This window comes from Onychomys torridus, chromosome 5, assembly GCF_903995425.1.
Source record: "Onychomys torridus chromosome 5, mOncTor1.1, whole genome shotgun sequence".
Classification (NCBI taxonomy): Eukaryota; Metazoa; Chordata; class Mammalia; order Rodentia; family Cricetidae; genus Onychomys; species Onychomys torridus.
In genome coordinates this window covers 130,700,662-130,720,902 of record NC_050447.1, presented here as the reverse complement: position 1 = coordinate 130,720,902, position 20,241 = coordinate 130,700,662, and the positions used below count along the sequence as shown (strand labels likewise).

The 20,241-nt window shown below is 45.4% G+C and overlaps 1 protein-coding gene across 2 annotated transcripts in view; it reads left to right on the top strand.

Moving 5' to 3' along the window:
* The window catches only part of Spock1 (SPARC (osteonectin), cwcv and kazal like domains proteoglycan 1), a 481,068-nt gene that overhangs the window by 193,868 nt on the left and 266,959 nt on the right, over nt 1–20,241 (top strand). The window contains exons 3-4 of one of the 2 annotated variants that reach the window (XM_036187824.1): nt 12,911–12,919; nt 19,040–19,085. In XM_036187824.1, coding sequence (XP_036043717.1) covers nt 12,911–12,919; nt 19,040–19,085 — 55 coding nt within the window. The remainder of the gene's footprint in view (nt 1–12,910; nt 12,920–19,039; nt 19,086–20,241) is intronic. The other variant, XM_036187825.1, reaches the window with a different exon arrangement.

Below are 20,241 nucleotides of genomic sequence, written 5' to 3'. Positions count from 1 at the left end.
TAATGATGTCTGGCTGTTCACATCTGTGCGAGGCAACCTGCAGTCTGTATGCTCAAGGTAAACTTCTGCTCCACGATAGACTGAAGCTGGGCTCCTGTCTCTGCTTCCTGCCCACCCTCCCACTCTGTCATTACACACATTTGGACTCTGTCCCGGCCCCCATCACAGCACCAGGCTTCTGGTGAGGCTGCTTCCTCTTGCCCTGCCTTCTGATGAGGTCTCCTGCTACAGCCACCATGGGTCCTTAGTGAGAAACAAAAGGAGGAACCATCCAGGCAGATGAAGCCTTGTTCCTTATGCTTGGTTGCTGAGTGAAGCAGATGGTACTCCAGTCTTCACTATTTTCCTAGCCTGGATCTTTTAGACAGTGAGCAGTCTGCCTCACCCCATGGAGGACCCAAGGCCCAAAGTGCAAAGTCTATGACCAAGGCAATATATGATCTTTAACCTGAGTCTGCAGTACAGCCCACAGATGATAATCCAAATGTGCTTTTAGTTGAATGTAGAATTACCGTGTTTAGAATGCTCAGGCATGTTCTGTAGGTCAAAATCCAGCTGAGACTGTGGGTTAAATGTTTTTAGGTTTTTAAGGTGGATGAGTGGGGGGAAGTTAAAAGAAGAATGTGAGACAGGTGGTACATAACACACAAACTTAAAACAGTTGCTCCCTGGCCCTTTCAGAGAAATTTTAACATCTATACCTAGCAAGGGCAGAACCTGATTTCTGTAATGATCAGCTGGACATGGGGCACTGATACCTGGCATGTAACTTTGCCCAGGCTCTTATTTGACTGGCCATCTGTGGCAAGGGCTTCTATCACTGAGATCAGCCACCAAGACCTGTATGAGCCTAACATGGGGGTCAGTCCCCAGTCCCAAAGGGAATTCACGGAAGGCCCTGGATCTCGTACCATTTTCCACTTCTCAGTACAAAGCTCACAGAGGGTCACTTGAGCTTAAACCATGCTCCCCATCCCACAGGTGTGAGTGGCTCTTGATATCCCTCATAAATAATCAAGTTTATGTAGAGAACTGGTGGAACATTTTTCTGAAGGTCTTTAAACTGGCTATTTATTTTCTTGGAGAAAAATAACCCAAAATGGCTTGGTAATGAATTGCCGCTGTTGTCATGGGACTGGTTCACATGGTAAGGAAGATTTATGCTTCCAGGGAGATGTTAGAGAGTTAAAGAGAAGAAAGGCAGCCCTGATGAGCGCAGAAGGTCTGCACAGCTGTGGTCCTGTGTGCTGTTCATTGTTATCTAGTTGTGGCATCCAGGCATGATTGTTACATGAGAATATGGGGACATCCACAATGCAAGCCACAGTAAATCTATATTTGCCCTGATATTGGTGCATCCCCGGGCCTTTAATAGCATGTGTTCATTCATGTTACCAGTGGCCTGATTGGGCATTGACCAGGGCAGAGCTGGGGAAGCTGCTGGGTGAGGCATACTCTCAGGACAAGGGAAAATCAGGCTGCAGACTGATGCACCTTCACCAGACACCCTCCACATGCTGGCATTCTATGGAGCCTATCTGATCAGGAATGCTCCTCTGTGCCCCTGTCCCTCAGTGGTGCTCTACTCTAGGGCCACACAGAAGTCTTGTATGACAATGAGGCACAGGTGAGTCCATGCTCTCATCCCATGGCTCCCTCCCTTCCCAAGTCACAGAATTGGCTGCATCTTTGAATCTGCACCCCTTCCCCAAAGAGAAGATGGTGTTCATTGCCCTAGTCGGATGCTATGCTACATGCATGTGGAGCCCTGAGGACAGGTGTCCTCCTCAGCAAACAGCCTCAAAGCTGCTAACAGCATGCTTGCTTTCTCCCTTATGAGGGCACCATCCTGAGGCCTTCCCTCATGCTGGCTTTCTCCCGATGTCACTCTGGTGCAGAGCCAACTCCAGTATCCTGCTTCCTTCCTTTCCTCCCAGATGTCTTCTCAGACAGTCCTCCACTTGTGCTCCCCTACCTCAGTCCTGAAGGCTCAGCTTCCCTGCTTTGTAGGAGTCGTCTCTTTCCTCCACACTCCTGCTCCCTCTGCCACACGACCAGCTTGGAGTCCACCAACAGCTGTTCTAAGTCGCTGCTGCCTGCTTGAGTCAGAGTTGGATCCAGCACAATTAGCCCATCAGAAGTCGGCAGTCTAGAGTTTGGGGAGGCTCCAAGGACCTGGACCTGTTACCCAGAACATAGCCCTTAAGTTGGTGGTTCTCAGCCTTCTAGTTGCTTCGACCCTTCCACATAATTCCTCACGTTGTGATGACCCTCAACTATAAAGTTATTTTGTTGCTCCTTCATAACTGTAATTTTGCTACTGTTATGAATTGTAAATATCTGACATGCAGGATATCTGATATGTCGGCCCCTTCACAAGGGGTCACAACTCACAGGTTGAGAACCACTGCCTTAAGTCCTTCCTTGGAGTTTTCTAGCCTCTTCTTTTAAATACTCACACATCTGAAGACTGTAGGTAGGTTCTGGAACCTTCTAGAAGGCCCACAGCTATCCAAACACAAATACACAGAAATATACAAGTGACTCTGGTCAAATGGAGCTCCTGGAATCAGGGATCCTTCTTAGAAGAAGCCAGGTTTGAGTGTGGTTATGCTTGCTTTGTTCATCTGGTCTTGGTCTAGTGGTCTATACTGCTAAGCCAACGCAGGCAGTACCTTGGCATCCAAGTGTAATACTCTACCCCTTCTGTGCAGGAGCAAGAGAAGACTGAGCTTGCAGCCCACACTGTTCTGTGAGCCCCGAAAGACTGAGAAAGGCCCTATAATGAATACTTAGAACCTGGCAGCTCTTCCCCAAGCAAAGTATGCTGTTTGTATTATGTCCTTATTACAAAGGCATTGCCTCCTTCCTCCTGAGACTGGCCCCACCGATAGCAGGAGCTCAGGGCCATCAGGAGCTAAGCTAATGTAGATATTCCCAGCCGGAATGCCTGGAGACAGTTGAATGGACTGCCGTGGCAGCCAGCAGATAATCCACAATCCGTCATATGCACGTGCAGCTCGGGATCACACACGTTAAGCTGAGTAATGTGATTACTAAAGTGGCACCTTATTTACACTTTCTCACAGAGCACAGGCGGCTGCTTTCCAGAAGCAGCCATCACCTGGATTTGATTTCTTAAAAATCTCCATAGCCTCACGAAAGCATCCGTCCAAAGGAAGCCCGCAGTATGTTTATAAAACTCCATTATCAGCTTGGAGCAGAGGATAAGCAGGGATCAACTAAAACATGCCCACCTCTATGCTGGGCACTTGGCAATAGCCATCTCTGGTCATGCTTCCAGGCACCCTGGATGGTGTTGGCACCACTGCCCTCATTACTCAGATGAGGAAGCTGAGCATGGACAGGTGAAGTCACTTACACTGTGGCGGTGGAAATGACAGACGTTGCCACTTAAAAAACTGTCAGTGATACTTCTGTATTTCAGGTTTCTGGCTGGGAAGCAGAATCATTGATTTCAACCCCAAACTGGGGTAGGAGCTGAGTTTTGTAAAAAGAGAGTCATGGGAAATGGCCTTCTGAAGCTTTGTTGGGTGGTAGGAAGATATGCTGTGTATTTCTGCCAGATAATTCCAGAGGCAGCCCTGCTGAGGTGCCTCCGCTTCTAACTGAGACTGGTGTGTTCTACTGCTAGACTGGATGAGATGTCAGTCCTCAGTTGCCTTACCAACCAGAACCACAATCCAGGTTTGCTGTGGACTTGTCACCATGTCATAAGCAAATGTAAGATTTCTGATGCAAGCTCTGTTTCTCTCATGTTTTTGGAAGGGGTCATGGGATCTGTGCTGGTAGGAGAGCTGAGGGTCAAACCCCGCTTCTTCCATATGCTTCATTTCTTAATGAGGTAGCAGAAATGCCTGGATAAAAAGATTAAGTGAATTAATGGAATATTTTGCCACCTTGGAAAAAGGCTCATAAGAAAAGGCCAATGGCTTCCTGGGTTGCCTTGGAATGTTTCTGGGCTTTTCTTTGGCTTGGTCCAAAGGCCCTTCTCTTTCTTGCTTCTAAGGCATGGTGCATGGTGTGCTTGTCACAGTCTCAACTATGAATCTACAGGGATCCTAGATGCAGCTTTGAATGAAATGTGGATTTTGGCAAAAATCACTTCACTCTCTGAGTCTGGAAGTTCCTTTGAGTGTAGTGTGGGGGATGTGCTGCTTCTCCTCTGTTCATCCCAAACACTTTAAATCAATGAATTGAGCAGATAACACCCAGATTTTGTTTGTTTGCATGTTCGTTTGTTTTGTTATTGTTTTCTGAGACAGGGTTTCTCTGTGTAACAGTCCTGGCTGTCCTGGAACTTGCTTTTGTAGCCCAGACTGGCCTTAAAGTCACAGAGATCTGCCTGCTTCTGCCTCCCAAGTGCTGGGATTAAAGGCATGAGCCACCATCACCCAGCTAGATAACAACCATCTTAATTTTGTAAAAATTTAAAAAATTATCTTTAAAAGCAGAAATAGGAAGGAAACTCAGCTCCCCCAAACACTGGTAGTCACTGTCACCATTTTGAGTTTTCCTTGTGTGTGTTTACTTTTCTTCTCACATGGCCTGTGGACATATCTACAGGATGGTTGAGAGCCTAGAGCTTGTAACTGTGAACTTGACTGAACAAGACCGTGATCCATAGGTTCTGGCATGATCTAGCAGAGCCATGTTGTCCTAGTGTAAGACAAATTGCTAAATGGTTTTATTAATTAAAAAAAAAAAAAAAAAAAACCCAGAGCCCGATATTGGGGAGAAAACCAAAAGATCAGGGGAATAGGACAAGCCACAGCCAACCTCACCTTATTGACTCCTCAGCCTCCAAAGAGAGCTACTTCCTGTATACCCACACTCATATGCTTTTCTGTTCTGTTCTCTCATTTGCTCTTTCAGCCAACCTACATCACTCCCTCTTCCTGCTCAGCTTTGTCATTTCCTGTCTGTCTGTACAGATCTCCAGACCTCTATGGTTAGTGCTGGGATTAAAGGTGTGTATCACCATGCCTGGCTCTGTTCCCAGTGTGGCCTTGAACTCATAGAGATCCAGACAGATCTCTGCCTCCCGAGTGATAGGGTTAAAGGTGTGTGCTAAAGGTTAAAGGTGTCTGACTTCTATGTTTACTTATAGTGGCTGGCTTTTTCCTCTGATCCTCAGATAAGCTTTATTGGGGTGCATGAATAAAACATCACCACATCCTGGCCTCCAGCATGTTAGTGGACCTGGCTGCCCTGTCCCTTTGCATACTGAGGGCTGTGAGCACTGGGTGGGGGAGAGCAGTGCATTTAGGGTGGAGATGAAGTAGTTAGCTACTGTTACACCCTTGGCTCTCTCTCTTGAGTCTTACTTAGTTCTCTGCTTCCTTCCTCCATTGTTGTACTTGCAGGAGAGGGTAACATGGTGAGTGATTTGCTCTTGGGAGTTTGTCTGTAGTTTATGTCTTCATAGTTCTGGGACAAACCAGCTGAGTTATTTCTTAAGGTTCATGAGTTATTTACTAAGAAAGGGACTTGAGGGATCCCAGATACAGTAATTCCTTGTATTCACACTAGTGCCTTAAAATGTGAGTGCAAAAATAAAGATCCAAGCAATAGCAGCTATTGCTCTGGTTCAGTGTAAGTTCTTACGGATGTATGCTTGGCAGGCTGTGAAAAAACGCTCCCATTTTATGTGCACAGAGCTTTGGGGCATATTTGGTTTCTTATTTGACAAATTTAGACTCTGTGACAGCAGAGACTTGGATTGCCAGTTTTCTAATAATAAATGAATAAAAAAGCATGAAATCATCCCATGCTTTGATGGCTGAGTGCTCCTCCACAAGAAACCCATGTCCTTACTGGTGTGTCTGTGTTAGCACATAAATGATCTCACTTGAGGGTTTGAATTGAAAATGTGGAGGGTTTTGAATTTAAAAGATAGGGGCCTCAGAAGCCAGGCTGTATACCCTTCCTTTGCCCTGTCCTCTGCAATCACAATCTGAGGGATGACACCAGGCCATTCATTGCTGTCCTTGTCTGAGGCTTGGAAGCAGGACCCCCAGAGTTTAGATTCCAGAGCACGGTCATATGATGTGTCACTCAGTCTAGAGGCGCTGCCCTTTGGAGGGGTAGATGCTTCATTACTTAATGCAGAGAAGGTGCAGCTAGCTGGCAGTGTGCCTCTTGAGGGGAGCAGTGGCAGATAGTTGGCTCTCATCATGGCTCATAATGACTCACACGTGTTCTTAATAGGTGGCGTGGGGACACTTGCTATTGGACCAGAAAGGTTGAGGACAGGCTAGCTCGCCCTGGAGTGGCAGGTGGTGGGTCTCTGTGCTTCCTAGGCACCAGGTCTGTGGTCTGCCTTGCCACTGAAGCCCTGATGGTAGTGTTCATCCTGGGTAGTGTTCCTCCCCAGTGTCTGCAGCCACTGCAGAACTTCCTGGTCCTTTGGCAGGAGCAGGCTGCAGGTGCAGAGGACACTGGGTAGACCTGGCCAGTGCTTCTGCTGTCACTGCCTCTGGGTTATGGAATCACTGACTTTTTCCTGATTCTCCTGAGCTGAGGGCATCCACGGTAAAGACTATGCACATAGACTTGGGCTAGCTCCACACTATGTGCAAGCCCCTAACCCCCACTCTGCATCTGGAATCTTCCTTAACCTTCAAGATCCGGTGGTTGCGTCTTTCTCAGTAGAAGCTACCTTGCTTCTCTGGGTTGTGCATGCTTGTGCATGTGCATGTGTGTATGTGCATGTGTGATAATGATCAGTGGCCTCATCCTCGTAGTTGGTATAGCCATTCTTCTTTAATGGCTACATTTGTCAGGTACATTGCATTTGTAAGGTGTCCATACAGTTCTGGCTCTCTCTCCTCTTGGTGCACTACAGGCTACACAAAGCTATGGGTTAGCTGTTCCTCACATCCATTTTCTAGCCCAGTGTCAGGGCAGACAAACAGCATGATAATTGTACATTTAGAATGAACTTTTTCACTGGCCCCTGGGCTCTCATTGGGCTTCCTAGACTCCATAACACACAGAGCTGAGCATGTTTGGAAGAGAGCAGTTGCTTGGGGCTGCTTCCCTGGAGGCTCTTCAGTGCTGTCTGCTAAATCCAGCATGGCCAACCATAGCAGTCCGGCTGGGGAAAATGGGATTGCTAGATAGTGATGGACTAGCCTAGTATGTAGATATTGGGGCTGCATTCTTACCAGGGAACTCATGTGCATTGTTTTATGGTATGAGAAAGATTCTCTTAGGGCTCTCTGGTCTCTGCCTTGTCCTCATGACAGAAATCCTTCTGTTCTCTGCAGTGGGCCAGATGAGAATATTCTTAGCTGTGGAGTCTGGGTGATATGCCTCTGATCATGTCCCTAAGCTTTCTGAGTCTATTAGCGTCTTTTCTCTGGAAGTTCTGCTGCACCCCTGGTGGGCAGCACTGATGCTTTTGGGTGACAGGTTTCTGTGACTCAGGTTTTGTTGGCGGCTCTGTGGATTCTGAAAACAATGTTTAATCATCCTCAGCAGATTCTTACCCTCACCTGGTGAACCCTGGTTTAGTGGTGGGTGCATTCTCTCCCTCATGGAAACTTGTTGGTAATTGTGGAGGTAAACTTTGGCTCAGGAATGTGAGGTCATTTTTTGGCAGGCTTGTTTACTCTGACCACCTCATGATAGAAATAATATCGCTGCAGACATTGCATATTTCACAGAGGAAATGGCTGATCCAGGCTGCGACGCTAGCCTGGAATGGACAAATGACTTTGATGGGATCTGTTTGGGGGCTTTGTTGACTTTGCTGCTCCAGTGCTCCTCGGGACAGTGGGCACTTTAGGGACCCGTTGAAGAGCATCTTTAATTCTCCTAGACTGTCTGTGGAAGCAGCAAGGCCAGCAGAGGGTTGGAGGGAGCTGTAGCCGAATGAGCCGGGTGGCCGGTAGACATTTCAGAGACACTGTGGCTGGGGCTTTCCAAAGGGGAGAGTTGAGTCAAAGTGCCACAGCTTTTAGTCAGCATTTTGATGTCTGGGCTGCACCATTTTGATTAGGGCCCCTGGGAAGGCTGATGGCAGGCAGGTGTCAGCAGCAGTACAGAGTTCACAGCTACATGACACTTCTGTGACCTCATCCTTGCTGGCTCTTGTAGCTGCTCTTCTTGGCCCCAGAGGCCATCATTGTGCCCAGGAAGGCTAAACTTGGGTAGGGAAGGTTCAGGAAGGTGGGGCTTGCTGCCCACCTTCCTGGGGCTGGAGTAACAGGTTTTGTTGCTGTCTGGTCCCTCAAACACCTAGTGAGGCATAGATTTCTGTTTTCCCACTTTACTGGCAGGAAGCCTCTGGTCTGTGTGCTCATCTTCCTGTCTCCTGTCTTCACAGAGCGTGCGTGCCCATGGTCCTCTTTAGGGTGTCCAGTCTCTACATTCCTTACATGGTGCCACTGAAGGAGGCTGTATTGTGGTGAGAACATGGTCAAGTCAAGTGAACACTGAGTTCAAGTCATATTTCTCCTTCTCACTAGCCATGCGAGCTTAGATAGTAATAGCCTCCTTCCGAACTGCAGTGTCTGTACCTGTGATACAGGCCTGTTTATTGCTCCTGTCTCAGACAGTTATTGTAAGGGCCAGATAAAACAGCATCTGGCCAGGTCATCACTGGACCACTCACACATGTTGGCCATTACTGCTGTCATCATTATCACTATTAGCTTCTGTTTTAAATTTTTATTTAAACTTTTTAATGTACACTTCATTTTGGTCCAAGTCTTGACTTTAAAACCATTCATTAGATCTTTCTGTTGCTATGATAAAAATAACCATGACCAAAGCAATGTAAAGACGAAAGAATTTGTTTATTTTGGCCTATGGTTCCAGAAGGAGAGAATCCATCCTGGTGGGGCAGCTCAATGACAACATTTCATCCACTCGCAGGAGAGATAGTGAGAGATAGTTAGTTAGTTAGTTAGATGGATAGATAGAAAGATGGATGGATGGATGGGTGGATGGATGGATAGATAGATGATAGATAGATAGATAGATAGAATAAAGAGAGATGATAGAGATAGCAATAGAGAAATGATAGAGACAGAGATACAGAGATAGAATAAAGAGAAATAGAGAGAGATGATAGAGATGATGTAGAGATGATAGAGATACAGAGCTAGAGAAAGCTAGAGCTAGAGATAATAGAGATAAAGAGATAGAAAGAGATAGAAAGAAACAGGAGGTGAGAAGTGGGGCCAGTCTATAAACCCTCAAACTCCTCCACCTGCCACCCAGTGACATACTTCCTCTATCAAGTCTCCAGTTCCTAAAGGTCCCATGCTCTTCCTGAGTAGAACCATCAACTAAAGATCAAGTGTTCAAATATATGGGGAACGTGTCTCATTTGACATACACTGTTTTAGCTTACATAGGCTGTAAAGTCTGCTTGTTCTGAGATGATATGGGGGTACTAGCTGTGACGTAAGGATGCTACTGAGCACCCCAGTGCTGCACACCTTGACCCATCCTCCCAACTTCCCCCTGTGTCATTGTTCTGCTTCCTGGGTCCCTATATCTGTCCCAGTTGGTGTCACCAAAGGGAGGTGCCCATTTCATTTTTCTCCACTCCAGCCCCTCATCTCATGACCTTGAATCCAAGTAGAAAAGTGTGTGTGTGTGGGGGGGGGGGTGTTGCAACATCCAGGAAATTGGGCAGAGATGGGATCATCGTCTACTCATTCTCCTCTGCCAATCCATATGTGTGTTAAACACAAGCACCATGTTGACAATAAGGTCCACAGTGAAGCCACCCAGCCCACCCCAAGGGACTAACTTCTGTGGCAGAACTACAGAAGAGCAGCCAGTTGCTGCAGTGCAGGCTTCAAATCAGTCAGGTACCACAGGGCTAGGAAAGAGCATGGGCTTCCAGGACAAGCAGCATGCAGGTGAGTTTGATGGAGTGAGGGCCTGGTAGCCTAGGGAGGATGGGGAAGTGTGTTTCAGGTGTTGAGTGGACAGCATGGGCAGCGTTTCAGAAGTCAAGCGGATTTTGTAATGTTTCAATAAAAGATAAAACCAAAAGCATTCACCTCTGGCTGGAAGGGGGCGGAGTGTGACTGTAGTGAGCTAGTGAAAGTCTGCCGGGCCGGCCAGGAGCCTGGTGAGTGGACTGGCCACTCCGGATTGTGACCTTTAGAAGGTCACTGTTAGAGCAGTGTGGAGAAGAGCTGGCAGCGCTTGTGGGAGGCAGGGAGGCTGGGTGGGGCATGTGGTGGTGCTTCAGGGAAAACTGTCCTGGATCAACAAGTGGTGGTGTTGATGCAGAGAACTGAGGAAGAAGAGGGAGCCAAGTGTGAAGCTGAAGCATGTGATTGCTACCACTGAGGGAAGGAAGTGGAGCCAGATAACAGGGTTTTTTCTTCCGAGTATTTGGGCTTTAACCCATGGCCTCATACATCCTAGGCGAGCGCTTTTCCACCGAAGCCCCTCAGCTTCAGCTGGATTCTTGCCTGAGTGAGTAGGTGGTCAGAGGTTCTGTATACCCAGCTGAGAGTACCCCAGGGGCCATGCTGTGCATGCGGGAGGCCCTAGAGCTGGGCAGAGGACCTCTAGTGTTCTGTGACTGGTGTGCATGCTATATAGAGTGGTTCTGACATTCCCTCAGTCACCTGTCTCTTGGTCTGAGTTAGTGTATGGCCTACTTCCTTTGCCCCATTGAGGGCTAAATTACAGTCACCTAGGGTGCTCTTTAAAAGTCCCATGCTGGATGCCATCGTGATGAACACCACGCTCCAGGCCCCTTAGTCAGCATCTCTAGAGTAGGATAGGAATCAGTGATTAGAGAGTCAGTCCTTTGGCTTCCCCAGTATTTAGCCAGGGACAACTTTCTCCTGGAATTAATATAATCCAGAGAAGACTAGTGGGGATGAGGGAATATGTGATGGCGTATAAATAGTACTCTTTTCTTTCTTTTTTTAAAATTTATTTTTATTTTATATGCGTGAGCATTGGCCTGAATGAATGTGTATCATGTGCATGTAGTACTAGCGGTGGCCAGAAGAGGGCTGCAACTGGAGTTGCAGACTAGGACCTGTCCTGTGGGAGCTGGGAAACAATCCTGCAAGAGCAACAAGTGCTCCCAAGTGCCAAGCCGTCCTCCAGTGCAGGGTGTCCTGCTGTTACATGGAAGCATGTTCATGGAGGCCTAGTAGTCAGGTGTGGGGGCTATCAGAAACATAGTGGGACATGATTAATTTGGAATCCATAATACCTGCACAAAACTGGGTCTCAGGCCAGTTATCATTTGTGCTTTCTGGGGAAGGAAGTTTTATGCAGTAAGGGTGTTGTGCCAGCAGTACAGATACTTTCAGGGATCCTTCATCTGCTTTCTTTATGCAAATGACTGATTACAGAGAAATTTTGCCTATTGAAGCCCAGTCTCTGTGTTAGGATACAGTTAGTCATAATTGAAACATTTATGTGTGGATTCAAGGACTCACCCTAGCGTTTGTATACTGTGAAGCAGAGAGCAGTCCAGTGCCATGAGATTTCCTCTTTCTGCTAGATAGGCTGTGTTGTCTGGATGAGGGTCACTGAACTGTGGAGTGGGCACGTGGTCTTTAGAAGCAGACCTGCAACTCAAGTTTCCAAGTCACTTGAATTAGTTTCTTCATACCAGAGACTAGTAAAATAGCCAAGCTTGAAAATATTTTGCAATTGTTTTCGGTTACAGTTGGATCTCCTTTCATGCGTGTCTCACTGGCAAAACTCAAATGTACAGAAATCATAGAAATTTTAAACATGCCATTTCCACAGAGCCTGTTCTTGCTCTCTGTGTTCCTGGGGAACCTCACTGATGTAAACCCCTAGAAATGGGCATGAGAGCACTTGCCTGTCACTTATTTCTGAAAGCCAGCCATGCTGGGCATAGGGGTCATTGTCAGACTCTAAGAGCATCTTTAGGGTAAGTACCAGTGGATAAGGAACACGGCTCAGAGAAGCCAGTGTGTTATACAAGGCCACTCAGCTAAGAAGTACTGGAACAGGAACTCAAACCCACACCTACTTCAGAGCCTGCCCTAGCTTCTGCTGCCTTTGAGTTCATGGTACTGATTTCTTTCCTCCCTAGATATTGACAAGACTGCCTCTTATTAGCTCAGACAAGCTGGCGGCTTTGCTAGTGAGGACAAGGGCATGGGTGGCATTGGTCTGGCCCCATGGTTCAGTATGAATGTAACTTTCATCCTTTATGTCAGCAGAAGAACACAAGAACAGATACAGAACACAGTGCAGAGAAGGAAGCACAGACTTTCCTTTTCTGTTTGGGACAATAACACCTTACCACCCCAATTTGGATGGCTTAATAGAGACAGTAAGTCCCAGAGGAAGGAGAACTCATCACAACAGTTAGAACTCTAACTGGCAGGGAAGCAGGGGTGGGAAGAGAGTAGGGGTGGTGGGGGCGGAGATGAGTCCTACTCATCTCACATATTTTCATGGCTGCCCAATGTTTGAAGTCCCCTCCAGCTATTTGGGAGCTTCAGGGCAAATGGTGCTTTTGCAGAAATACAGAAGCTGTATTATTCTTGGCCTTTGTTGTTGTCTTGGAACCTTTATTGATTGGGCTGATGTTGCAATGAGTCATTTGACATTCTTGCAGATGGGAACAGTGGATGAGTGTCTGGGTTTCATCAGTTTTGCTAGCTCTCCTGAAGCATACACAGATAGCTGAGACATGCCCCACCTCAGTCATTACCTTTTTACCTAAGTCCTTTCCCGTGGGCTCTGTGGGTGATGGACCTTAGCAAAGGAATGATGGTAGGTGGCTTAAAATAACTGGCTATGACCTTTATAATGTTTTGGAATTTTGTTGCATTTATCAAAAATGTGTATATTCCTTCTTGTTTGATGTGACTCTTTTATTTTTTCCCATTCATTATGCTTTCGGACTCAGGAAGTTGAGGTAGGTTTTGCTTTCAAACCCTATGTAGACATAGTATCAAAATAGTTGCAAAATAAAATGTGAATTGTATCTCAGATCTTTAATCTCCATGGTAAATATTTGTTTGCATTCAGCCAACAGGAATATACACGCTTGTTTCTCATGGGTGTGTGAGGGATGTAATTTATCAAATGTATATGAGCAGTCCATTGACTGTGTTGTGTTTTCTCTTTAGTTATACCACAAGTGTGATTGTCAGTTATTATCTGTATTTTACTGGTAAAGAGTGGAGAAACCCACATTGTTATTTTCTAAATCATTCTGTCTAAAGCCTGCAGGACTTTACACCAAATGTCAGACCAATTTATCAAAGAATAGCTCTATTCAGGGTGAAAGTGATTTAGAGCGTGTGTACAAACATCCACCCACCTGTGCTTACCAACACCGGTAATAGTTATGGGGATTTCTCAGCTGCTGCTGTGCTCTTAAAGCTAGATCAGCTCTCTCATATTTGAAGCAATTCATCAAGAATTTATCATGCACTGTGGAGTGATACCTAAGGGAATATGCGGCTCAAACATCACCTAGGCTCAGGCATGTGTGTATTTGTGTATGGGGAGCAGGATCATACATACACATTGAAATGCACTACAGCACACAGGTCCTGACCCTGGTCAACCAAAGTCCCATGAGTGATGTTTAGGGGCTTCAAGACACTGCCCAATCTGGACTAGGTAGTCAGTTGGACCATTTTTATTCAGGGTTCCTCACCAGGGCCTATTCCTTGGTGATGGATGGGGAAGGCTTGACAGAACAGATTCAGAGAGAGAGAGAGAGAGAGAGAGAGAGAGAGAGAGAGAGAGAGCGAGCATGTCACTGGTTTAGAGATGTAAAGGGACACAGCTCAGGGGTGAGGTGGCTGGATAGGAGGCCATGTCATTTCTCAACAGATGAACTGCTTTGCATCATATAGTAGGTTGACTAGCAAGCATTTCCACTGTATAATAATTGAAGCCATAGGAAAATGTCTTCCAAGAGCCTGGTCTGGAACTTCTATTAGCCAGTTTAGGGAACCCTCCTACCCAACAACCTCCCTCCCCACTGCTCTACCCATCAAATGTCATGAAAGTGAGGTGAACTAGTGTGCGCTAAGTCACCTTCAGAAAGTTTGGTCCTGTCTTTAATGGGTCTTTTCACAGGTTTGTGCTAGGCCGAGTTAGCCTCCGTCTAGGATGCTACTGATACAGAAACACTACTTCCCTACAGCAGAGAGACACACTTCCGTTGATTGACAGTGGCCCCACAGATGACCTCACAGTGACTGTTTTGACCTCTGTGTAGCTTGCTTCCTCTGTTCATGGCTTTCTTGTTCACCCCTGGTCAGGATAAATGAGGCTCTCATTTATTTTCCAGGCTGGCAATTTGTATTGTCTCAGGTAATCTTCAGATGGATCTGCAGGGTTCAAACAGTTTAGCTAAAATATGTATGAGGGAGAAATTATCTGTTTCATGTGCACTCAGTGTCTTTGATCTGTGGCATCTGAAGCTGTTGTATATAATAAATTACCCCTCATCTTCGCATTCAGAGCCTCAGCACTTGGGTGCCTTTGCTCGGCTCTGCACCCAGCTTTTCCCTGGAGTTGGCTTTGACAGTCTCTGTAGCTTTAGTAGGAGGCTCCTGAGAGGGAAGCCCCTGGAGAATATTGGGGCTAAATTGTGTAAGCTGTTTGGGGGCTGTGGTACAAGGAAAGAGAGATCATGTTTGATTGTGCTATAGCACAATCCATGGTGAGGGGACTCGATCACTCAGAGTCTGCAGAGGTTTGGCCTCATTTCATGTTAGGCAGACCTCAAGCTTCCTTTAGCAGACTGCAGTAGAATGCAATGATCTTGTCACATATAGTCACCTGTTCAGGACCTGCTTCAGGACCCCAAGAACACAAATGTTCACATCTCTGAAATCAATTGCACAATGTTTGCATAGAATCTGCTCATGTCCTCCATGTAGTTTATATCACCCCTTGATTACATATGATACTTAATATAGTGTGAATGCTATGCAATCATTAGACCACATGGTTTGGTGAATCATTATAAGGAAATTGACTGTGTTCAGTACAAATGCAGGTGTTTTTCAAGGGCTTCTGATACAAGGTTGAATCTGTAGAAGTGGCATGTAAGGTATGGAGAGATGACTGTGTTTATGTGTCTCATCATACACAAAATGACTTGTGAGTATACATACATTTGTTATTATATGTTATAATATGTACCATATGATATAAAAATACACACATGCATGTGTTTACAACTTTATATATGTTTGTGTGCGTGTGTGTGGATATGTGTGTGCATATGTATGTATGCACATGGATGTGTGTGTGTGTGTGTGTGTGTGTGTGTGTGTGTGTGTATGTATATGTACAGATTTTTTTTCACAAGTGCTGATCAGAACAGAATATCTCTAATACAGTTAAAAATTCAGTTAATTCCTTTGGACCAGCTATCAGCAGCTATTTATTTTGTAGTGTCCGGTGCTGTGTTTCTGGGGCTGTTTAGCGAGTGAGATGAACGTTGAAATATGATTTTTGTCTCTGTTGACATGGTAACATGGTGCTACAGTACTAACCAGTCTCTGGTTCTTTGCTGTGAGCGCCAGCCGTTCTTCCCTTCCTCTGTTTTAGACATACAACCATCAATTTACTTTCTGACTGTCAGGCTGACTCTTCAGAGTACTTACTGCCCTGAAATGCTTCACGATTTCAGTCATCAGCCAGTAAACTCATGCTTGAGCCTCTGTTTAGACTGGAAGGGTCTTGGACAGTCTCATCTAAGGAGAGTTGGGCAGTAACTTATGGACTAGCACAGCAAAATAGAATTTGCCTTTCTTCCTAAAAATTGGTTGGACTCCAGAGCAAGGCTGTGTGCCTCCCTGTCCAGAAGCTCTTAGGCCCTGCAGGGTAGACCATTAAATGCAGATAGGGAGCGACTCTGCCATCCATGCTGTTCAGTCTGGGCAATACATTAATGAGAGTTATTGAATTTAATAAATGACTACATTTAGATGTTTACTCTTAATAGTAATACGTAATACTCATAACTCTCAGTTAGGTTATGTCTGAAAATTAACTGTTCCTGGGTCCTTGCAAGTCTTTTTAAAGAATTCCATCATTAGATGACCACATTTTTCGTCAAAAGGCCAAACCAGACAGACTCACCCAGCAAGCTCCCATCTATCCAGTAGCCTCCAACCCTATCTGAATTTGAATAGGTATCAACTTACTTGGGCTAGGAAAATGGTCAGAGGTAAGGGCTCTCAGGTCCAGGTCTCTGATGCCCTTGAAGCTGACCTCTGAGGTCCTGCTAGCAGGAATGTAATGTCACATACCTCAGCCTTGAGGTGGTGTGGGACCAGGCATCCTGCTGCTGCAAAGGACAGCAGCATCTGTGTTTTCATTTAGACAGAAAAGCAAAGCCTGGCTTCCACAAGCTGTGTCTTGAGCCTTGGAGAAGAGAGCAGTGCTGGTATTGGTGGAGTGACAGTTTGAGCCATGGATAGCTGTCCTTAAGTCTCTCAAGAATGCCAGTGGTTAGTTAGGTGGGACTTGAGGATGAACAGATTCCCAGGTGAAGTCTCTAGATGGCATTCTTCATCCCTGGCTTTTTGTGCCTTGCTGATTCTATCTCATCAAAATCTCTCCTAGACTGAATCAGCTGAAGCAGGTGAGCGGGTGTGGGCTTCTCTGGGGCTACTTGTACATGTTAAAATAGTGATCTCTCATGCCCTGATGCATTATACTCTGACCCTGGCAGTAGATGTGACAGCTAGAAATCCCCTCCCTGCTGACCTTTGGTGCATCGAGTACTTCCCATGATCTTGGCCTCTGGTGGAGGGTTTTCCACTAGCTACAGTAAAATTCATAACACCCAAAGCTTTGTGAGCTGCAAGCTCCTTGGCCAGTGTTTTGGTGATCTACTTTCCTCTACTGGGAGAGAAAACGATCAGATGCAGGGCATGATTCCTCATTCCACTCTGCCTCCCTGGGCAAGGGGCTATTTGAAGGACTTACTTTGCATAATGAGTTTTCATTCAAGGTGTGCTTTCACATTTGCAGTAATTAGGAAGTATTATTACATTTGCAGTGGGTTTTAAATATTCTAAGGCAGATATAAGCTTTTAGAGGCTTTATATTGAAAACCGTGTGTTCCTCCCAAAAGAAAAATGTAAAAATAGCAATTAGAGTTAACCTGCAAAGAGACAAGGTCCGGAAGAATGCTTCAAATTCCATCCAGGTTCTCAAGTATTCTGAATCATTAGGGAATATTCTGTTCTTTGGACCTGTTCAAACCTTTCTTGGATATCAAAGAGAATGTAACATGTGAAATTAAAGTAAAGGAACTTATCTTAGGCTCTGGCCCTTCCCTCGGACACACAGCCTCACCTTCTAGAGCTCCCCTGGATTAGAACAGCATGTTCAGGTGAAAAGATTTCACAAGCTCCACAGTGCCCTTGGACTTGCTGCCATCCACTTTGCATGAGAAGAGTGCATTGGTCGGCAGCCTGAATAGTTTGTTATCTTTGTCCTATGGTGATGAGACCAACCCTTTGGGGTTATCTCTTGCCTTGCTCTCATGAACAATAGACTCTTCTGGTAACAGGATTGTCTAAGGCATCAGACAAAAACATTGAGTCTAAATATTCCACCAACTCCTGCCCTTTACTTAAGATCACTTAGCACTGGCTATCAGTTTTTAGATAGCACAGTGTCCCAAATTTGGATTATATTTAAAATAATAAGTGGAAGGGGGGTGTTGCAGATAGATTATTCTAGACTTTCTTAGTGATGGCTCATGGGATAGATCTCAATGCAATTCAGGTGAGCATAACAGTTGTGCCATAAAATTAAAGCTGGAGCAAAGTGGACCAGTTCCTTGGAGTTAAAAATAGCTTAGTGCTGAGTCTCTGGGATCCAGGGGAGACTGTTCATGTTTATTCACACTCTGCAAAATGGAATCACTAGCCAGGAAGCAATATGTTCTGATTTAACTCTAAATCCAGTTTCCTAAGATCTATTTGAGGGCTTGGGTGACCTCAGCAAGGATCCTCCTCATCAGTCAGACTGAATGAGGAGGAGGCCAGTGAAATCCACAGGAGAGTGTGTGGGAGATGAACTGCAGCATGGGACAGTGAGGATGGTAATTTAAACTAATTGTACTCTTTGATGTAAATTAACTTCTCCAGAAGGGAAGTGGGGTGCTTGTTTCAGACAGCCTTTTGAAGGTGTCTGTGCTGTGTGGAGTACCTGCTCTAAATCACAAAGCTAACAAACTGGCCAGCAGCTGAAAAGGGCCAAATGCCCTAGAGGTGGTGTGGTATGATGCAGAACAGTATAGCCTTTCCTGCTGACAACTGTGGGTGTGCTGGGGATGGTGAGGCCAGTGGTGTTTGTTTAGAAGGGAGAGGGTTGCTAGCAGTAAGGAAAGGTTACTAGAACTCTGAAGAACAGAGTAATGAAGTACCCACCTTGGCACATGCTTGGTACAGACTGCATGCAAGAACCCTGTGGCTGTGATGGGAGCAGAAAAGACTTGGCTTCCCATCCCCCTCAATCCCTGAAACAAAAGACATTAAGCTAAACATACAGCCCAGGGGTGTTCTAACATTTGAATGGCCCTCTGGTTTTAGGCTCTGTAAGTGTTGGGAAACTGCAAATGTGCACCAAAAGATACATGTCTCCATGTAAAAGAAATGCTGACAGTTGAATTATCAGCTGTTACAAAAACAGGGGCTTAATCATAAGTGAGAGCACCCAGGCATCACCTACAGTATAATTGATAGCAGATACACCTCACACTTAGGAGATGACTGGGCTTACATGTCAAACTAAGATGAGCAAAGCTGTTTCCATATCAGGCTGAGATGCTTTTATAACTCCCAGTGTTTAGTACATACAATTTGAAAGGCAAGGATTGCAGAAGTAAATTGACATTTTTATTGCATTCTAATGCTTGTTTGGGGTAGATTTGTAAGCTGTGAGGATGTGAGGGTTCTCCTTTGTGTTTTGGGAAACGGGACAAGGCAGCTTTTATGCAGGGAGAGGCCTTTGACATCTGACCTTTGTTTCTACTTTTCTTTCCTAGGATGACTATTTCAGAAACTGGAATCCCAACAAGCCCTTCGACCAAGGTAAAAGGATACATCATTTCTAGCCATGCACACCATGGGAAATGCCCACTCACTCTACCTTTCTTGCACACAGTTGATATTCTCTCTCTCTCTCTCTCTCTCTCTCTCTCTCTCTCTCTCTCTCTACCTAGCATTCTTGTTTTATTGACTTTGGGCCCTCAACTGAGTGGGGTGGTAGAAATTATTTTATCAAATTGGGTATTTGTCTGAGGTTATTTCTAGACAGATTTAAACAATTTTTAAAACTCAAATCAGCTGGTGAAATTATTGATTAGTTTTGTTTTTTAAAAAAGTAAAATGATTATCAAGCTTGTGAAATGTGGGGCTGGTTGTACCCTGAAGTTTTATTCATAGAATATAATATGCTGAAAGATGTCCTCCCATTCAATGAGGGAAAAAGGAATAATTCTGGGAGATTTTCAAGGATACTTGAAATCATTTGTTAAATGCATCCCTTTATGATTTTTACTTTAAAAAACAATTTTCTTAGTGTGTGTGTGTGTGTGTGTGTGTGTTCCTGTGTACACACATATATACATGTTTGAAAGCCAGAGACAACCTTCAGGAGTTGGATCCCTCCTTCCCCCATGTGGGATTCAGTATCACACGCAGTTCATGAGGCCTGGTAGGAAGTGAATTACCCCTTCAGCCATCTGGCCAAACACCATCCTTCATGGTTTCTAAGTAGAAGCTGTTGCAGTGTCCACTCATGGATAGGTGGTTGTCCCCTTGAGTCCTTGCCACTGGTCCTACGAGACACGGAACTGTTACCATGGGGCAGATGTAAGTCATTATGCACACAGTGAGGGCCTAATTTGAATTACTGTCCTGTTCCTGCTGTCCCATGAGTGGCAGCTCTTGGCACAGACATCATTGCTGTAATGATACTAAATTACGTTGTGGATATGCATGTGCTGTTAAGCCTGAAACTCAGAGGAGACACCATTGACCACGCATGTTTCCCATGTCTCACAGTTCTGACTATTGGCTTCCATTCAATCTCTTCCTCTGGACTCTTTTCCTCATCAGGAAAATTGATGTTCAGATTTTCATGTGTGTTTATCCCACACCTTAAAGTAGTACAACATCTTTGTTCACTCCCACATGCCTTTATCCATCCATCCATCCATTCATCTACTCACCTTGAAAATTTATT